The 20,019-nt window shown below is 50.0% G+C and overlaps 2 protein-coding genes across 2 annotated transcripts in view; one reads left to right on the top strand and one right to left on the bottom strand.

Annotated features, from left to right (window-relative positions):
- The window catches only part of MGAT4B (mannosyl (alpha-1,3-)-glycoprotein beta-1,4-N-acetylglucosaminyltransferase, isozyme B), a 47,872-nt gene extending 32,933 nt beyond the window's left edge, over positions 1-14,939 (top strand). Inside the window, exons 3-15 of the mRNA XM_009995558.1 lie at positions 165-305; positions 1,459-1,592; positions 4,055-4,101; positions 6,613-6,726; positions 7,115-7,190; positions 7,568-7,682; positions 8,444-8,574; positions 11,447-11,554; positions 12,506-12,699; positions 13,084-13,162; positions 13,617-13,704; positions 14,716-14,828; positions 14,916-14,939. Of these exons, the coding sequence (XP_009993860.1) occupies positions 165-305; positions 1,459-1,592; positions 4,055-4,101; positions 6,613-6,726; positions 7,115-7,190; positions 7,568-7,682; positions 8,444-8,574; positions 11,447-11,554; positions 12,506-12,699; positions 13,084-13,162; positions 13,617-13,704; positions 14,716-14,828; positions 14,916-14,939 (1,364 nt within the window). The remainder of the gene's footprint in view (positions 1-164; positions 306-1,458; positions 1,593-4,054; positions 4,102-6,612; positions 6,727-7,114; positions 7,191-7,567; positions 7,683-8,443; positions 8,575-11,446; positions 11,555-12,505; positions 12,700-13,083; positions 13,163-13,616; positions 13,705-14,715; positions 14,829-14,915) is intronic.
- Positions 14,940-15,260: 321 nt separating this feature from the next.
- Positions 15,261-20,019, bottom strand: part of LOC104386891 (leukotriene C4 synthase-like) — an 8,402-nt gene continuing 3,643 nt past the window's right edge. The window contains exons 2-6 of the mRNA XM_009995570.1: positions 19,306-19,405; positions 17,436-17,506; positions 16,895-16,976; positions 16,548-16,630; positions 15,261-15,523 (exon numbers count right to left, since the gene is read on the bottom strand). Coding sequence (XP_009993872.1) covers positions 15,261-15,523; positions 16,548-16,630; positions 16,895-16,976; positions 17,436-17,506; positions 19,306-19,405 — 599 coding nt within the window. The remainder of the gene's footprint in view (positions 15,524-16,547; positions 16,631-16,894; positions 16,977-17,435; positions 17,507-19,305; positions 19,406-20,019) is intronic.

Here is a 20,019-nt window from a genome sequence, read left to right on the forward strand (position 1 = left end):
CTGAACTTTAATTGGGTTTGTGGTGGCATGTTAAAAGTTGGCCTGATTTTTTTTTATAACCCAGCAGTAGTCTCAGGTGGCCAGGCTGCTCTAAAAAGGCTTTTTGCCTTGCAGTCTCTTCCTACCTACCATTCCTTGCAATTGATTCCCTTTTCCTTTTTAAGACGAAACCAAGTTAAAACTGTGGAATATCACCAACAAGAATGTGCTGCACCTCCCCACCATCTTCCATCATTTGCCACATTTGCTGTCAAAGGAGACCAGTCTGCAGCCAGCCGTGCATGTGGGACAGGGGCGCACTGGAGGTAAATGGGAATTAGTGCTGCTTCTGGTGCTCTTCCTCACCTTGATGTCCTTCCCCTTTCCTCCGGGCCTGGCTGAGGTACGGAGGTGAGCAGGACTGGAGGAACGGCTGCATGCATCATGCAAGCTTCCTTGGTGTCATGGCACACGGGGTGGGGAAGCCATGTCACGTCTGCGAGCCCATGGGGGAGTGTTGTCTGTGCTCCTGACTGGCACTCAGATGTTCTCGGTGCTTCTGCCAGATGTTTTTTGCTGCTTTCCATCTCCAGAGTGCTCTAGGCTTTGCCTGGAAGGTGGTCAGATGAATGCACAGTTTGCAGGGTGCTTCATGGAGACTCTAACTCATCTTAAGAGATAAATCCCACCTAGAGTAGGACTTTGGGTACTAGATGATTCCCCCATGCTCCCAAATCTCAACCTAAAGCCAAAGACCTGACTTGTCCCTTAGAAACTGAGGTGCTTCTGGCCATGGGTCTGGAGAAAAGGGTGGTCTTGAAGTTGCTGTTCAGAGACTGAAAAGGCCCTAAGGAGACAGGGACGGGGAGGAGGTGGGCGGGTCCAGGTGTTTCCTTAGAATCATAGAATAGTTTGTGTTGGAAGGGGCCTTAAAGATCATTTAGATCCAGCCTCCCTGCATGGGCAGGGACACCTCCCATTAGACCAGGTTACTTAGAGCCTCATGAACCTGGCCTTGAGCACTTCCAGGGATGGAGCCTCCACACCTTCTCTGGGCAACCTGTTCCAGTCTCACCACCCCTATAGTGAAGAATATCCTCCTAATGTTTAATCTAAATCTCCCCTTTTCAAGTTTTAATCCATTAACCCTTGTCTTCTCACTACATGTCCTTGTAAAAAGTCCCTCCCCAGCTTTCCTGTAGGCCCCCTTCAGATGTGGGGGAGAAAAGAAAGAGTCTGAGTACACAGAGCGCTGTGCCAGCCTGGCACAGTGGGGTGCTGCTGGTCAGAACTGGGCTGGGGAGAGGAGAAAGGGAACCCTACATGTCCCAGGCACCTACCAACCTGCTGATCACTACTGGTTTATAATGATGGAATGTGGCACCAAGCCAGTGAACCTCAAGGCAGCTGTGGGAGCAGAGCAAAGCATCTTGTCCCAGCACAGCCCCCTCTCTAAAGTCTCTCCTTGGCCCTGGGCAGTGTCCGTTGTGATGGGAATTCCCAGCGTGAAGCGGGAGGTGCATTCCTACCTCACTGACACCCTCAACTCCCTCATCTCAGAGCTCACGCAGCAGGAGAAGGAGGACTCTGTCATCGTTGTCCTCATTGCTGAGGTAAGACTTTGCCTGTTTACCCTGTGTCCCTGGCCCCCATCCCTTTCCCTGCCGGGCTCAGAGCCAGACAGGACAGCTGCCCACCTGGGGGCCAGCTCTGCTGCTTGCTGGGGCAGAGCAGCTCAGCCTTGGGCTGGACCTGACCAAGGTCATTAGGTACATCCTGCCCCAAATGAAACACCAGCTGGGCCAGAGAGGGTCAGGATGTGGGCAGGCAGACATGGGCTGCTGCCAGTGCAGCATTGGCTTTTATCTTTCTGGTCTAAACAATCATGGATTTGAAGGGTGCTTGAGTGGTTGTTCCTAACATGTGCTGGACCAGCCCCATGGCCATGTCTGGGGACCTCTCAGACCTGCTCCTGAAGCAGCTTCGTTTCTTTGGGTACCTGTTAGACAGCACTAACCCCCTATCCAAACCTAAAAGCCTGCTGATTTGGGGCTGAGACTAATAAACCTCTTTGTACTGGTGTCTGGAACCCAGAATCAGTTGCTGAATCCAAGGGCTAAAAAGCTTTGATACATTCACCTGCAAGAGCTGCTTGTATCTCTGGGTTTAGATGGTTATTTTTCTCCATGATTTTCCCCTTAGGATTATTTTCTTGAGCCTGAAGTGTATTTGTCTTAATTTCCAGAAATCTGGGGAGAAAGATAAACCTCCATGATATGTTACTGGGAGCAGAACAAAGATAAATGTCTGAGTTTGGTGCCTGTTTACCCGTAATTTGATTTTTTTAGTAGAATTTGGCTTTTGGGTCCCTGGCTGGAATTTCATACAAGGAGAAGGTGTGTGTGGATGAGTGCAGCACCAAGTGCCTGGAATGAGGTTTGATTCTGGCTGTCTTTTCCTTTTTAGCCAGAACAAGTTTGGTGGCTGTTTTCACAGTGGGTGAGTTAAAGCAGGAGAAGTTTTAAGCAACCTGGCCAAAACCTTCTTCTGTTTAGGACTGCAGTAATGTTTTTTTCTTTAGTTGACTTTAAAATTGGGTGCACGCTGTGATGGCAGCACCTGAATTTCCATGTGTACCTGTGATGAGGGAAGTGAACAACAAATAAATTTATTCTGATACCATGAAGTTCAGGCTGATAACAGTGATGGTAGATGTTGCAGGTCACTATCGTTATTGTCCTACTTGCCAAGCTTGCTCTTGCAGCTACACAACATCCTCCTTCCATGTAGTGTCAACCACTGCTGTGCCTGCTCTGCCTCTTCCCAAAGTGCTTCTCAATGTACCAGCACATGGCATTGTTTGTTAGGGCTCTCCAGGTACAGGATAAGGAGTAAATAAGGAAGAGGTGGTAAGAACCTGGAGCAGACACTGGGTAACGTGGAGACTCAGGACAAGTGGAGCAACTGAATGTCCTTTCTGCAGGTGTCACTCATGGCAGGTGGGCTGCCTGGGAGAGCCAGGGGCTCCTCAGCTGGCAGAGGGGAGCCCCAGGGCGAGCTGGCCAGCTCAGCTGTCACCAACCTGCTGTTTTGGTGGCAGGAGCTCGGAGCAGAGCTGCCTGTTTGTTCCCAAAGCCAGGAGCATCTTTCCTGCCTTTGTTTTTCCCGTTGCTGCTTTCTTGGCAGCACTGAGCTAAGAAATCAGTCCAGCACAGGGAGCCTGAGCCCTGTTTGGGAAATGGAATCGTTTTCCTTTAGAGAAGACCCTCCCTTGTCACCATTCCAGCGTGGAATTGCTGTCCTCAGCTTGTGACACACATCCCCAGCATCTCACTTCTCACCTCGCCTGGCGCCGAGCGCAGCGGCAGCCGGTCCCGGCTTCTGCAACGCTGCAGATCTGCCCAGCCTCCCCAAACAGTGCCAGCACCAGGAAACAGCCACGGACTTTGCTCTTAGGTCTCCTGCCCTTTGTTCTTGGATTTTGTTTTCCTGGTCACTGAGCAGATGGTTTCTGTCTGGTGCCTGTCCCCGTGTTTGCACTTATCTTGCCTGCAGATAGCGTTGAGCAGCATGCTGACCTTTGCCTCCCAACTCTTACAGGTTGCCAGGTTGATTGTGGGAAGAAGCTGTTGTTTTGGGAAGAAGAGCACCAAAATGAGCCTGAAATGAAAAAATGTGTGCTTATAAATAGACCCCTCTTTTTCACAAGAGGGGTGGAGATCTTTTTCTGCCAAGAGTATTTGTTTGGATGAAAGCCAGCATGTATAGAGGAAAAAAAATAGCCCAGAAGTTAACACTTTGTGCTGCCAGGGGCAGAAGTGCCAGGGTGGGGAAGGTGTGCAGAGTCTTGAGTCCCTTGGGGTCCTTTTGATGCCTTTGGTTAACGCTGGCCGTGAAGAAGGGCTCCTAGGAGACCCATCAGCATGGGGGGAGAGGTTAAATTTGATAAAAGGAGAGAGGGGGATGGCACAAAGCTGCTGCTATCACCTCTGGGGGGATGTTGAAGTTGATTTCTGAGCCGTGGGGGCAGAGGCTGAGGGTGAAGGATCTAACCCTGCCTGTGTTTTGTTTCCAGACGGACCCGCAGTACACAGCCGGCGTGGCAGACAGCATCAAAAACCTGTAAGCACTTCCAAATGACTAGAGCAGCACGGGCTGTGTCTGTAGAGAGGCCAGGGAACGGCTTAATTAAGGAGAAGATACACACTTTTCTGCTTCCCTTTGTATTTTTTTTTTTGCTGTCTGGGTTTTTTTCTCTGTTCTTAAACTCTGGGCTGTCTTTGCTATTGCCACTTCCACTTTGTGCTTGTTCTAAAATGCATCCCATGTGCAGCTTCCATTAGGCTGCTTTGTGTTTGCTGTATTTCACACACACTGTTGTGCTGTCTCATTTTGCTCTCTCTGTCCTGTGGCATTGCAAGAAGAGGATTTATTTAGATTTTCAGCCATCCTGGCAGTTGTTTTTGTGTCTAGTGCAGCCCTCTACCTGCTCTTCAGAGTCAGAGCAACTGGGCAGTGTGGTAAGCACACCCAAATGCCTCTGCCTTACTTTGCTTTAAAATCTACGATCCATTTTTCTTCCTGCTCCAGCCTGTTTGTTTTTCCCTTGTCCTAGGCACTAGTTACATTTGTCTCTCACACTAGCTGCTATTTATGTCCTGGAGCCTTAGTGGCTTTTGCGGCTTCATCTGTGGCTGTTTAGGCAGAAGCTGGTGACAGATTATTAACCATAAGCCAGTCCAGAGCTTGGATGCAAAAGAAAAAGGTGGTAAGAAAAGAGGCTGTGACTCCCATCCAGCTCCTGAGATTGCATCTTTCCCAAGGACTGCAGTAAGAAAGAGATGCAGAAGGTCAGCACATCCTCCAGGCACCCCATGTCCCCGAGCCAATGATGGGAGAGGGGCTGGGATGTCTGTGGGGAGGGTTGTGTGTTCCTGGGCACTTGCAGAAGAGCTGAAACAGAGCCCTCCATCTTGCTGTGCAGGAGCTGGCAGAGCTCCCCTCCTTCTGCCTGCTGGCAGGAGGACACACTTACCGGGGGATAATGGACTGATTGTCCGATGGATCCTGATGAAATTACTGGGCACTGCAGCGAGTGCTTCTGCGTAAAAGGGCCTGAAACTTTAATTGACTTAATTATTTGATTTCTCGCTGTCCCCCTCTCCAGTGCCTCCTGCCCCTTCCTGATCCACTGAAATTATTTTTCTTCCAAATTGAATTGAGGTGATGTGGGGCCAGGGCAGGCTGAGCTCATATTGCAGAAGGGAGAAAGCTGCTGCTGCTTCAGTACAAGTTTTGTCAGCTCAGTGAGAAGCTTGGGCTTCATGGCTGGCTGAGGAGAGGAAGAGTCGAAAATGTTAGCTGGAAATCTTGCCAGTCCCAAGAAAGGAATTAGGAAGGGAAAAATAAGTGAGAAGTTTTTGGCATTCCCACTGCTTTGTCTCACTCTGCCCCATCTCCCGTCCTCCTGGCTCTGCACAAACAAAGGAAATCAACCTTGCACCAAATGTTCTCAAAAAGGGCAACATAAAAATAACTTTTTCCCACTTATCTCTTGCAATTACAGTAATCTCTGGCTATTGCTTGCAAGGCTGTTGTAGCTACGTATTTTTCAGATGGGTGACGTGTTGTTTTTTTTCTGAGTTTGGCTCTTTAAAGGATTCTTAACTGCATTATATACTAACTCCAGCACAGTGCAGTGTTTTAAATAACTTACCAGAAATGCGTAACATAAGCTCTGTAAAACAGCTTTTAATTACTTATACATTTGGAGAATCTCTAAATACCAATAATGCCAAAAAGTTCCTTCTTTGATGTCCCAGTCTGCAGGTCCATTTAATTGTGTAGAAAGTACACTGTGCTCACAGTGGGTCTTTAAAGCTGACCTGTGTTTTTTCTAAGTGCAATTAATATTGAGCAGCACCTTTTGGAACAAGTTGTGGAATGTTTACACAGAAGTGGGTCCTGCTGGTTTCTCAGTGTTTTCCCCTTTGGTGTCCTGTGGTCCTTTATCTCAGCTGTCCTGAGATGCCCTCGCAGACCATGAGATGTCTGTGTGGTTGTCTTTAAAGCACCTGCTAGGACTCTGCCCCATCTGAGGTCAGACCTCCTCTGCAAACCACAGTGAGCAGCTCGGTTCTTGTCCTCGGCTTTTTCAACAAACCAGCTTTGTAGGACTGCAGAGAGCAGAGGTTAGACACTTGAGTGATCTGAGGGACTGGGAAAAATAGTTCAGCTTCTCCTGTGGTGGCAAGAGTCTTTTTCCCCCTCTGATAGTTGGGGCAACCGGTGTGCAGCACCAAGGGGTCACCTGCAAAGAAGTTCTGTGTTGACAGCCTGAGGTGCCATCAGCAGCCAGTGTGTGTGTGCAGGAGGGATGCTGGGGGTGGGGAGCACACCAACATGGGGCTATTAGAGACTGTGGGAGGGAGAGAACAGCTTGAACACTCTGCAACAGTCTCTGCTGGTGTCCTTTGGTGAGGCCTGGAAGTGCACCAGCTGCTGGGGGGAGTTTTATCTTAGAGGCTGAATTTTTTTTGTTTGGTTCTGTGGCTCAGTGTTTACCCAGTGATTTGGTCTAGGATGGTGTGTCAGACATGAAGGTATTTGTTTACTGCTGCTTTTCTTCCTTAGATTCCCTAAGGAAATACACTCAGGTCTCCTAGAAGTAATTTCCCCATCTCCACATTTCTATCCTGATTTCTCCCACCTGCGGGAATCCTTTGGGGACCCCAAGGAAAGAGTCAGGTAAGAATCAATGAGCTTAAAAACATTAAGTAACTGCAGCATCTCCCCTCAACTCCACCAGGGAAAGCCCTTCAACTTGCTTTTCTCCAGGAGCTGGAAGGACGTGATGGGGTGGGTAGGAACTGACACCAGCTTTGCAGGCCGTGCATTGTGCTGTGGTGTTGCCATTACCAGCCAATAGGGTCATTTTAACCCAGGAGTTAATGTTTAAGTCCTTCAGTTTTCCAGTAACTCTTAGCTGGCCAGTTTGAGTCTAAAAGAGAGAGACCAGATACTTTCTCCTCCTCCAAGAGCACCTTCCTGGCATAAATTTGGCCCCTCTTGGCTCCCCCAAGCAGCCTGGCATCCCAGGAGAGACCAGTGCTCCCATCATGTTTGTGTCTTGCAGGTGGAGGACAAAGCAGAACCTCGACTACTGCTTTTTAATGATGTATGCCCAGTCCAAAGGCATCTATTACGTGCAGGTGGGTCTGGTGCTGGGGGCAGGGGGGGCATGTCTGTACCTGTGAGTTCGTAGGGGCTTGTACCCAGCCGGGACAAGGCAAGGAGCACATCCAGTTGTGTGATGTAGCAGTGGGAGTGAGTTTTAACCAGGTAAGTTAAAAAACTGGGTTTCTGAGATGCTTTAAACTTGGAGACCTCCTGCCTGGAGGGGGGGCAGGAATCCTTGATTTGTTTACCTGTTAGATTGGGTGAGAAAAATCTGCTTGGAGCATCTTCCAAAATAAACTAGGTGTGTGCCAAAACTTTCCTGCAGGCTATGGCGTGATTGCTGTGCACAGAGAGGCTGTTACTGGAACCTGGATGGGTCACAGGCACTGAGTGTCCTTTCCTCTTGCAGCTGGAGGATGATATTGTGGCCAAACCAAACTATCTCAGCACGATGAAGAACTTTGCCTTGCAACAGCCCTCTGAGGAGTGGATGATCCTGGAGTTTTCTCAGCTGGGGTTTATTGGTAACGTTCTCCCCCCACTCACCCCAGTCCCTGCAGGCACAGGCACAAATGCCTGCTGATTCTTGTAAGCACTTATGCTCTGTGTCCAACAAGTTGTCTCCTAGAGATGGTAAAATACTTGGACTTGATCTCTCCCTATTTTTGCAATGACCCTTGTGTTTGCACAGGGGAGAAAGATCTTCACAGCTGGTACTGCTGATACTCACTTTTAATAAAAATAAACCTCGTCGGTGGCCCAGCCAACAGCCTACTTAGATGTGACCAGTAGCTTTTAGGCTGGATGGGATCTGAACTTGCCTAATAGTGTGCAAAAGGAAGTTTACATCAGCATAGAACTATTTTGGGAACTGCAGGACATGGTTTCAGTAGCAGCTTGATCTATTATTTTGGATACTGGTTTGACTGGCTTAAAACTTTTCGTTTTCAGGGCAGGAAATGGTCTGTCCTGCAGCTGGATGAATGTTTTTCATCCTTATTTCTCCCTGCTGAATGGAAGAGTTTTAGACCTTCTGATGCTGTTGTGGCCTGTGAGACACTAATGCTCTTAATTTTGCAATGAATATTAAATCTGGAACTGTATGAGCAGTGGCAGCAGTACTGGTACATGAAGCAGAGCTGCATGCTATTACCTTTACTTAGAGAGAGAGACACTTCCAGCCTTCACAGCCCAGTCTCCCAATTTTTTTTCTTCCCAGCTCTGATTCTCAGCCATTTCACGCTGAAGCTGCATTCTCTCTCTTCTCCTTTTATTTGTGCTGTAGGAAAAATGTTCAAGTCTCTGGATCTGAGCTTGATTGTGGAGTTCATCTTGATGTTCTATAAGGACAAACCCATTGACTGGCTGCTGGATCACATCCTTTGGGTGAAAGTCTGCAACCCTGAGAAAGATGCAGTATGTAACAACCTCTGTTGAAGGGAAACTTTTTGTTTGGGTGCAAATGTACACTTGGCCTGTGTCTCCAGAGGATCTTTTCTGTAAGCTCTGGTGCTAACTGCCTTTGCACTGAGCCGTGCTGTCCCTGTGGAGTGTGCTGCAGGGTGTCCTTGCAGCTGGTGTAAGCAAAGACCTGGGAGTTCAGGCTTTTATAGTCTGCAGCTGTCAGAAAAAGCATTATTTCTGCATCTAAGCACTAACAGGGTATTCGTCCTCCAGTCCTTGAGGAGGGGAGCCTTTCCCCATTCTTCTGTGTTGTTTTTCATCCCAGCATGCTTCTCTCCCTGAAGCCATTCTCTGCTCACTGACTGTAATCCTAGAATAACCCTTTGGCTCCAGGCTCGTGTGCCCTGCCTGCCTGGAGCACACATGGAGGCTGCCCAGAGAGTTCACCCCAGATGACCCAAGAACCAGCCCGCCATGCAGAGTGTGCCAAAATGAAGCCAGAGCACACAAAGCTCTTGTCGGGGTTTCCAGGAGGGTGCAGAGTGGTGAAATGGGCTCCATTTTCCTGCTGCCATCTCGTTTGCAGAGCCACGTCCGCACGAAACCTTGCAGGTGGCAGCACGGGAGCCCCTGTGCCCTAAAGAGAGTGGGAATGGCAGAGCAGGAGGGTGTGTGACAGCAACTGTAAGATGAGCTCACCACCAGATACTCCTCCATCTCCTCTCTGAACATATTGTATTTACTCGTGTGCTCGTCCGCTCTCCTCCCCCGGCAGAGAATGAGCAGCCGAGTCCCTGTGCAGAGCTTGAAGCCAGTTGCTTAGGAGACACCTCATGGCCACAACTACTTTTTGGTGGCAAATGCCAGAGCAAGAGGTCACGCTGGGGATAAATACTCTATTTATGTGTTGGGGGAGGAAGTGGGCATCCTCGGGGCACTGCAGCACTGGGGCAAGGATGTGGTTTAATTTGGCCTGAGTCTGTGACATTGTCTCTAGTCCCCAGTGTGCAGCCAAGCCAGTCCTAGATGACACCCATTGTGTCGTCCTGGCACTTCAAACCATGTGTTCAGGTGTGGCAGAGCAGTCCCCAGACCTGCCTGGCAGCCCCCAGGATCCTCACAGCTGTGGGGGAAGCTGAAGTAGTATGATGCTGGGATGGAGCTGGGAATGATGCTGCTGTCTGTGCCCCCCCACCCTAGCTTTAAAATCTGCAGCTTGAGCATTGATTAAATGTAGATCCCACTGCGCAGGATCATCCTCTCCTTAGCTTTGCTTCACTTATCTTCTTCTACCTGGAGAGCCAAAGTTTTCCCAGGAGAAACTGCAAACCTCTTAAATGTGTTGCCTTTTTAAAAATTAACCTACTTTCTGTGTGGATTTCTGGCTCCTTTCCCCCCACTGTTTGCATGATTAACTCTGCACAGTGCCCTTTCAAACATGACTTTCCCTGGTAAATCCCACTGTGCAGAATCAAATTGGTAGCAGGGAAGGTTTTTCTTTTTGATTGAAAGTTTGTTTGACCTGGGCTTTTGGTAAGTGCTTTGCCTGCTCTGGATATATTCTACTCTTCCTTTTTTAACTAATTTTAGATTTACCTGGTGTAGAACTGTTGAAAAGATGACCTTGTTACCACTAGCTGAGCCATTCCCAATCCTGGCTCGACTGAGACAACGTTGATTTCAGCAAATACTTCTTTAGCAGAAGGGGAAAGGGGGAGGAAGAGAAACCAGGAGATGCTGTAGCTTCCTCTCTTCCCCTTCCTCCTCCTCTCTCTCCCCATCCAGAGTGAGATCAGACCTGATGCGATTGCATCTGAGGTTACTGGCAGTGAGCAGGGTCTCTCCCATTAGCATGGCTAGTTTTAATTTTCTAATGTAATGTGAGCTGGATCAGGGGATTATCTCCTCTGTAGCTCACAGGGGTCATGCCTGGACTTCCCCAGCTCCCTGCAGGATGGCCTGTGGGCAGCCCATGGGCTGGGTGTGGCTTTGCCCTGCCCTGCAGCGGGATCTCCGCAGGGTTGCTCTTGGGTGGGAGGTTGCAACAGTAGATGGTGGTAGGGGTGTGTGTGTGTTTCATTTCTTGGAAAAAAACAGTTGGAAAACAAATACCCTCTCCCTCCAGTTTTCAACCCTGTGTTTTTGTCCTGCTCCCCCTAGACTGAGATAAAAGGTTTTTAAGATGGGAGTTCTTGTCTCTGAATTCTCAGTATTTTTCCCCTTTGTCCTTTCTTCTCCATCATCTCTCTCTCCCTCCACCCCATGGAAAATCACTGGCTGGATTGGAGTTGCATCTCCAAGTTTATTTACATGGTGGGATGGGTGTGAAGCAGCCAAAGAGCTCCAGCAGTGGCACATGCCACACATCTGCCTAACAACATCTGCCAACAAAATGATAACTCTGTCAGGAAAGAGCCTGTGATTGTTACCTCTTCCCTTCGGCTCTGAATCATCCCAGGACTCACTGTACCTTCAGACACCGGTGATCCTGAGCTCTGAGTTGTAGGAAAGGGACTTTCCTGATAAGCCAAGGCAAAAAGAAAGCAAATTCTCTGGCTGTCCCTATCTGACAGCACTCAGAGGAGATTTGCTCAGCATTTGCTAAGCTGTGCTTGGCAAGGAGACATTTGGCACTTAAACCTGGGCACTCTGGCTGACCAGCAGAGCCTGGGGGGTGGCCTGCCAAGAGTCACAGTCAGGTTCCTCCAGAGTGCAGTTAGAAGCCTGCTTGCCAAATGGAAGCCAAAATAACACAGAAAGACTTAGGGATGTTGACAGAGGCAGAGATGTTGATCACTCCTCGGGCCCTTGTCCATTCCTCTGGTGGGTCACAGCTGACCCTGGAGGTTTCAGCACGGGGCTCTGGGGGATTGTTTCGTTTCAGAAACACTGCGACAGGCAGAAGGCAAACCTGAGGATCCGCTTCAAGCCCTCGCTCTTCCAGCATGTGGGAACCCACTCCTCCTTGGCTGGGAAGATACAGAAGCTGAAGGTGGGTACCAGCTGTCTAAGACAGCCTTTCTGCCAGGCCTGGCCTGCAGGCACCCAGGAACTGCTTGATTTTGGGGTGGGGACATCAGTGACAGCAACTGGTGGGACAGTGGCAGCTGGATTTCTATGCAGTGGTTGTGTTTTATTCTGAATTACAGTGAGCTCATGTAGCTCCTACTTCTCAGCATGGCAGTGACATGTACCAAGAGTCACTGGAAGCTTTTGTCTTGGTACTGGTCCTTGCCACCCATCCTGAGTGCCAAACCATGGTCCAGGCAAGTGGTTTCAAAGCATCTACTGCAAAACCCTGAAGAGATGACTCCTGGGTTGGCCTGACTTCCTTCTCACCCCTTCCTTATTCCTGGAATTTGCATATATGTGGACTAGAGCTTGTAGTGTAAGAGCTTAAAATGTTTTTATGGTTTTATATATCAGCAAAATCAAACTTCCCACAGCTGTATGTGCAGGACACACAGACACGTACCCCTGGGCTGTGCTTAGTCCTGTGTCTGTCCAATCCCTGGGTGAATGGATGGTGTGATCCACTTTGTATGGCAGTGCAGTGCCCACCGGGCCATGCACATCAGTCATTTTATGCTATTATTAAGCTCCCAGCCACCTTCTCCTCAGGCATAAGGACTGGCGTTCCTGGGGGAGGGAAGCATGTTGGGGAACACTTGGACAATGAAGGGCTCTTTGGTGCCAGAACAAAGTGCTGAGCAGTGGTGCCTCTAATAAAGTTGTGTCCTCCTGGAACCCAGCCACTCATTGCCCTGTCTGGTGCTTTCCCCAGACCACTTCCATCCCTCTTTCTTCTGCACCTCATCCTTCTTTGCATCCTGTGCAAGTAAAGAGCTTTTAATTTGCAGTGCCTTGTTGCTGGGACCCTTCTTCCTCATGGGTGAGAGCAGCTCATTACCCTATTCTGCCTTTTTGCTTTGCACCCACCAAGGACAAGGACTTTGGCAAGCAGGCCCTGCGGAAAGAGCACGTCAACCCTCCAGCAGAGGTGAGCACCAGCCTGAAAACCTACCAGCACTTCACCTTGGAGAAGGCTTACCTGCGGGAGGACTTCTTCTGGGCCTTCACTCCCACTGCTGGTGACTTCATCAGATTCAGATTCTTCAAACCCATCCGCATCGAAAGGCCAGTGCCCGGGGGGAGTCTGTGGGGAGGGGGGGACGTGGGGACAGCCTGGAACTTGTGAAGACACTTTTCTTCTGCTCTTCTGGCTCATGTTGAATTTCTTGCCCATCTCATGCTTGAGTGCCCAGGAGTAGGGAGCAGTGCTCTTCCAGGGGAGGGTAACCTGTCTCTGCTTTGGCGGGGCCATGTTTACCAGAGCCCTTTGCTTTCCTGCCCTTGTGAGTAATCCAGGCTTTAATCTGGTGCAGGAGGTCTCCTTCCCAACCATGTGCCAGTGGGATTTGTGGGAAGGTGCCTGGTAGCTGTTTGATGGTGCAGCTGGGTGAAAGCTGTCATGTCCCTCCTCGCTCAGTGTGGTTTCCATGGCTTTGATCTCTGTCACAGGTTCTTCTTCCGCAGCGGGAACATCGAGCACCCAGAAGACAAACTCTTCAATACAACTGTGGAGGTTTTGCCGTTTGACGTAAGTGTTTTATTGAGAGGTGAGATGGGGGAGGAGTGGGAAGGTTTGAGAGACGGGAACTGCTTAAAACCATCAGAAGAAATGTTTACAAGATGCAAGTGCCTTAGAGATGTGCTGGCTGGGAGCCCAGGGGTCACGCCTGGTGTGGTACCAGCTCAGGACCAGGGATGCTGTGCTGAGCAGTTGCTGTGGGAGCCTGCATGCCTGCAGAGGGGCCACTCAGGTGGAGGGGATGGCTGCAGGGGGGATGGTGCCAGTCTGGTGCTCTGGAAGCAGCAGCATGGAGGCAGCAAATGTCCTCTGGGTTTGGGGCATGAGGCTCGAGGTGCCTGGAGGGGAGGCATGGAATGTCAAGGGTTGCTGGTAAGGACAGTGCCAGGGCTGCTACTGTTTCTTGGGGATTTTGAGTGGCTCTTACAACTGGCATTGTGCAGAGCACCTCTCCTTCCCACAGAGCCTGCAGTCTGATAAAGAAGCCTTGCAGGAGGGAAGAGGAACAGTTGTCAAATACCGCAGGACAACGGATGGCTACATCCAGATAGGTACAGTGTGGGGTGATAAGCTGCCCACTGGGTTTGGTAACACAGCCCATATCCTCACCTCCCAGTGAATCAAGACCCTTAGTGCTTCTTGCTTGGCAAAGAGTAAGTTTTTCTTGCCAGGAGCCTGGTTGGAGCAGGATTTAATCATCGCTGTTTCCTTTCTTCCACTGCCCTCCCTCCCCTCTTTAGATAGGTATCCACTTCAGGTAGTTTTCAGCCCTACATTTCTGCCTTCCTCTGCTTAGAGTGAGGCCCAAATCATTCAGATTATCCATTTGCCTAATCTGGCCTTAAAAACCTCCACTGTAGATGATTTCACCCTCTCCCTCCACAGCCTGTCTCAGTACTCACACCACTTGCAGCTTGGACTTTGTTTTCTGACACCTGAGCTTCTTTTAGTGCTTGTCCTGCTCTTGGACAAGAAAAAGTGACTGCAGCCTACAGGGACCTGCTGCTGTGTGGTAAAGCCCTGGTTTCCCTGGTAGGACTTGTATTGTTTTGTTTTTAAATATACAAATATAAGACAAATCCCCAGGCATGCATATGTTCTTGCCATTTTTAGCGTTCCTCTGCATGCTGTCTGGTTTATCCCAGTTGCATTTAAAAAAAAACCAAACACCTAAACAATCACACCCAAAAATGGGACAGAACAAAAGGCTGAGGTCTTGCTAGCTCTCTGGAGGTGACACCTCCACGGCATGGATCCTGAACCATTTGTCTCTTGCAGGACAGAGCTCAGAGCTGCCATCAGGCCATCACTGCCTGTTCCACACAGCAGTGATGTGCAGCCAAGTGCTCCCCATTTTGTTTTGTTGAGCTGTTTTGTTTTGGTTTTTTTTTGTTACCTTAGGAGTAGTATTTTGCACCATAGTGATGTCCAGGCTGCTGGTTTTTGACCCCTCACATCGGGGAGCTGTGGCCAGGGGCTGCCATGGCAGCTTGTGGTCCCCTCGAGGGAATCCCAGCTGCCAGGGGACCATCCCCACATCACCCATCTGCTCTCCCCACCAGGCTCCTTCTCCAAGGGTGTTGCAGAGGGCGAGGTGGACGCATCCTTCGGGCCCCTGGAGGCCATCAGGCTCTCCATCCAGACTGACTCCCCAGTGTGGATCATCTTGAGCGAGGTAAGCTGGGCTTCACCAGCTCATGTCTAGGGCCTTTCTTGTTGCCTGTCCCAGCTTCTCTCTGACCCCAGCCCTCTCTCATTTCAGATTTTCATAAAAAAAGCTGAGTGATGGGTGTGCAGAAGGGTGCCCACAGGTGTGGATCCCCGGGCCTGCTCCCTCCCCTCCAGCCCCCTGCTCCCCACGGCCGCGCCGGGACACGGGGCTGCCCTGCACACCCACGGGCTGCCGGGCTGCACCGCCAGCCCCAGCGGCTGCTGCGGGGCCAGGACGTCGTCTTCTCTGGAAGAAGAGCAGAAATGAGCCCCACTTCCCCACGCAGGGGCCGGCTCTGCTGCCCTCAGCCCCTCCGGGGTGCACAGCTGCTGCGCCCACACGGAACAGTTCGGGGTGGGGATGAGCTTTAGTAAAGCGTGGGGACAAAAAGCACCTTCAGCCCAGGACAGGGCAAAGTCTTGGCTTTCTTTGGGGACAGAGCAGGGCAGGCTTGGTCACTTTGAGCCCTGCCAGCTGACCCTGCAGGCACGCTGGGACTGAGCCGGCCAGGGGCCGAAGCCTGCCTTGCCTTTGCCCAGGTAACGGTCCTGGCCACAGCTGAGGATGAAGCAAGGGTGAAGATGGAACAAACCCAAAGGGGTTGGAGCTGTGAGTATGGCAGGGAAAACAAAACAATAAACTACGCCGCACTGTGCCTGCCAGCATCAAACACAGCCCCTTAACTCACGGTGAAGTCTCCAGTGTTTTCATGCCTTGAGATTGAGTGCAGAAACCATCTTTTTTAAATAACAATTTCAGTTATTGATTGATGTGAATTTTGGGGGGGGGGAGGAAAAAAAAATAATGCAGAAGTAGCCCAGTTCAAAAATAGTAGGGATTAGTGTAAATCCCAATGTCTCTTCAGCTATACACTGGAATGCATTATACTACTTTAATGTGCTGTATTTTTTATTATTGGATACATTTGATTTTTTTTCAAGTACATCTCTATATATAAATATATATAAAATAATGTGCACTGTAATAAAAGCTAAATTTAAGCGTTTGGTGAGGCAGTGACAGTTACTCGTGGCAGGGAGGCTCTTGCTCTGGCTCCATCCACCTGCTCCCCACCACAGAATGGGTGGGATTCCCAGGGGGCTGGGGACCAACAGGAGCCCCTGGACCCAAAATAGAGTCATTCCTCAGCACTCACCAATACCCAGTACACCCATAAGCATTACTTATGCTGGGGAACACACTTAGAGCTGCCCTGCTTCTCACACCTGCTTCCCAAGCACCTTTGACAATCACAGATGATTTCCACTGGGAAAAGGAATTTATTTTTTTGTATATCCCTGGTGTGATCCTTCTACACAGATCATTACAGCAGTAAGGAGGAGCAGTACCGGTGCATGGGTCAACTGGTGCTCTGGAAGGCAGAGCCAAAAGTGTTAGAAGTTTTAGAAAAGACAGGGTTAGAAAACCTGGCAGTGAAGCCCATGAGCACAGACAGGATTTGGGGAGCATTGGTTTTGTGGGAGGGAAATAATCTCTAAAGAGCAGAGAAGTGCCAGCATCCACCTCCCTTCAAGGCACAGAGCTGGGGAGGTTCTCTGTCTTCCTGCCTTGCGAGTCCCTCCCCTCCACCCAGGATTTGGGAGAGCTGAGGTGCTGCTCAGTGGGCAGCCAGCAGCTGGAGGGGCCATGGCAGCACAGCCCCCCACGCCAAGGAGTGGGGCAGCAGGAAATGTGCCAGCAGCCCGGCCACCGCCAGCCCCAGCAGCAGCCAGAGCAGCCGGGCACTGGCATAGAGAGGCCCCAACCTGCATGGGGAGAAAAAAACCATCAGACAGCACCAGCCAAGCTGGGGATTGAAGCACGTTGGTGAGGGCTTGGCCTCCCCCATCCTGCTCGGAGTGCTGGGGAAGTCTGGTGGGGCCACGAGCATGTGTGGGCAGGAGGGAAGGAGAAGGGGGTAATGGCAACCTGCCTTCAGTCCCACCCACGGGAAGGAAACTTGCTGCAGGGGATGCATCCTGCACCCCTGGGATAGTTTGGGATGCCCACAGCCCCAGCTGGGTACTGACCGTTCCTGTGCAGCCGCGCTGTATCCCTGGAAGTACTTGAAGCGGGTGTAGAGGTAGAGCAGCCCGCAGAGCGCGGCCACACCTGCGGGAGGGAGCCCAGTCCTGAGGGGCCGGGGGGCCCGGCCGCTGCCAGAGCTGCAGCCTGGCTCCATCACCCCTCCCCACATGGGAACAGGATCACAGGAGCCAAACGCAGGTGGACTTGGCTCTAAAACACTGTGGGAGTTTTAATGGGTTTTCTTCCTTCCTTCTCTACCCCTCCAAAGCCACCCTGGGCCTTGGGTGTGCGACATTCCCTGCTGTGGTCCTTCCTCACATCTTCCCTGTGGCAGCAGCCAAACACCCTAAACCTGCTTGGTACGGGATGGATGGTGGATAACTAGTTGTTAGACAGTGGTTACTGCTTATCAAGTAGTGATCTGGACATCATGTTGCAGCTCAGCTTCAGCTTGCACCTCCCCTGGTGCACGGGGAAAGCAGAGACCTTCAGGGCTGACCATGCTTGGGGTTTGGGTTGGGGTTCCCTCTCTGTCCCCCTTACCTTGATGGAAGAAGATTCCAGCAACCCAGAGTAGTGAAAGGAAGATTGGGAAGTACTCTGAGCAATTCACCCTGGTGAGAACCAAAGATGAGTGTTACAGCCACGTCCTTGTACATCAAAGAATGGTCACCTGAGGCCAGGGGTGAGCTGGAGACACCAGAGCAAACTGAAAGGGCCAGTAAAAGGCATCGCTGGGCTGGGGAGAAAGAGCCTTTTCTGCAACCAAGGACAGCCAATAACTGCATTTTAAAGAAGAAAAGCACCAAAACAAGGCACAACATTCACCTCACCCACATTCACATGGACCCTGCAACAAGAAGCCATGGCCAAGATGGAGATCCATCTTTGCTGGACTCTCCACAGGCTCTGTCCTGGGCCTCAGACACAGCACCTTCACAGACATCCAGTGCAGCTCAGCTTAAAAGCTGCATGGGTGGAGGCTCCTCGACATTATTTAAAGAACATTCTCTTCCCCTTGGGTGAGCACAGCCCAAATGTGGGTGTCACACAAGTCATGCTCCATGAGGGAGCCTTCTCCCAGATCAAATTCAACAAAGGTGATCAGATCTTCAGCCAGGTTTTCTTCCTTCAATACGGATTGTCCCCAAGATGAGACACTGGGAGCTGTGCTGTTAGAGACAATGGGTTTTTTTCTTGATTTCTCCTACATTTTAGCATTCCATTTTGGCCTAAATTTGGCCAAAAATCTACCAAGCCTCAGGGAACAGAGCCAGGTTGGGAGCTGGAAAAAGTCTGAGGAACCTAACACTGCAAATGCAGTTTGAACCTTAGCAAGGGGAGGCTGCTGGGTTTTCACAAGTAATGAATCAATACCTTTTCTCCCCTTCTTTTTTAATAGATCAGACCAAATTCTCCATTTGTATCCTTTTTTCACAGAGAAAAGCATAAAGAGAGGAAAAAGCCCTTAGTGACCAAATACCTTCTCAAACCTGAGTTCCCTGAGCTCACCTTCTCCACAGAATACAGTGGAGGGCTTCCCTGCACTCGGCAGCCCACAGCATTGCTCAGTTAATTAACAGGCCAGTATTTAATTAAAAGCCTCATCAACAGCTACCCAGCTAGCAAAGGTTGGTGCCTCCCATGCAGGCTGTCCCTGTGCATGGCCAAGGGGCTGCAGCAGGTGTTTCTGTCACTCCACAAACGGTTCCTGCAGGCTGGCAAGGAACCACAGCTGCTTTGCTCAGGATTTGGGGCTGTGCTTGAACTACCCTTCAAACCAGCTCCTGCCACTTCCTTTCAATTGCTTAAGAAACAGCTTGACTTGAGATGAAGGACAGAATCTGGTGCTTTCTGGAAGCCAAAGGGATTGAACATTCCCAGTTTAGCTGAAGCACTGCTCTCTCTGTAGGAACACAGCAAAAAGAAACAGCCCTAGGGATGGGCCCAGAAGTGCTGAGTTTCACAGCACGAAGGGTTGAAAACCAGGAAAAGTAAAAACATCCTCATAGATGGTTCCACCTTTGCTTCAATTCAACAGAAAAAACTTACAAGCAAATATTAGCCTATTAATATAGTTCCAGCTACTTTCACAATTTGGAGCCAACATTAACATTAAACTTAATTATTACGATGCATTAACACTCAGCACTTCTTCCATACAGCCACTAGTTTGCAATTTGGCTGCCTCTCACAATGCCAGGAGGAGGATTATTGTGGATGGATAGAAACACCCCAGCCAGAGCAAAGTGCTCCAAATCAAAACTCAGACCTCTGCATGCATTTTTTAAAAAAAAGAAATCTAGTACCAGCAGCAATAAGTGAAAAGCTGACTTGAGAGCAACTTCAGGGTAGAGAGACTTCACTCAATTCGTATCTAGATGGAGTCACCACAAACAAGTCAAAATCTTACTGAGCTCTGAAGATCCGCTCAAATTCAGGGTGACCTCTTGTCTCAGGAGGGGGGATCTTGTGCTTCCGTCGGGCATAGATCACCTGCAGCACAAAATAGGCTAAAAAACAACAACAGAGGAATGGTAACAGTCCAGCAGTGTTTAATTTAGCCAAGATTTATCTAGCTTGGAATCAAGCAAGTGGTTAGAGGAAAAGAGCTGATACTGTCTAGGTTTATAGTCCAGGGCTGTCACACACAACCTGGAATGAATGTGCCATTGATTTCAGGCTCCTACTTCAAGGCCAGATTTGGTTATCCTGGCACAGCACGTGTGCTGCTGGGCCAACGTGCTGGCTGGTGCTTTGCATAGCATCACACCCAGCATACAGCAGCAGCAGAGCCCTTGGTGCTGCTCCCCAGCTGGCCAAACATGCCCAGGAAGGCCAGCAATGCACACTAGAACCTTACCCAGTCCACACTCCATCACAGAACTTTTATTCTTCTCTTTAATTTGATGGTTTGTATTCAGGGTGTTAGTTACACCCTCAGCCGGTCTGATGGGAGCTATGGGTAACACCTCCTGCTACAGCCAGCAGGCACAAAGCATTTGTACAAGCAGCATCCAACCTGTACAGCAGTGGGATATCATTAAATCAACTAGGGATGCTCATAATTATGGCAATAAGAAGAAAAGGGGAAGGGGGCAAAATGTTTCCTTCACTCCATTCCTGC

This window comes from Chaetura pelagica, unplaced genomic scaffold (genome assembly GCF_000747805.2).
Source record: "Chaetura pelagica isolate M959 unplaced genomic scaffold, ChaPel_1.0 scaffold420, whole genome shotgun sequence".
Classification (NCBI taxonomy): Eukaryota; Metazoa; Chordata; class Aves; order Apodiformes; family Apodidae; genus Chaetura; species Chaetura pelagica.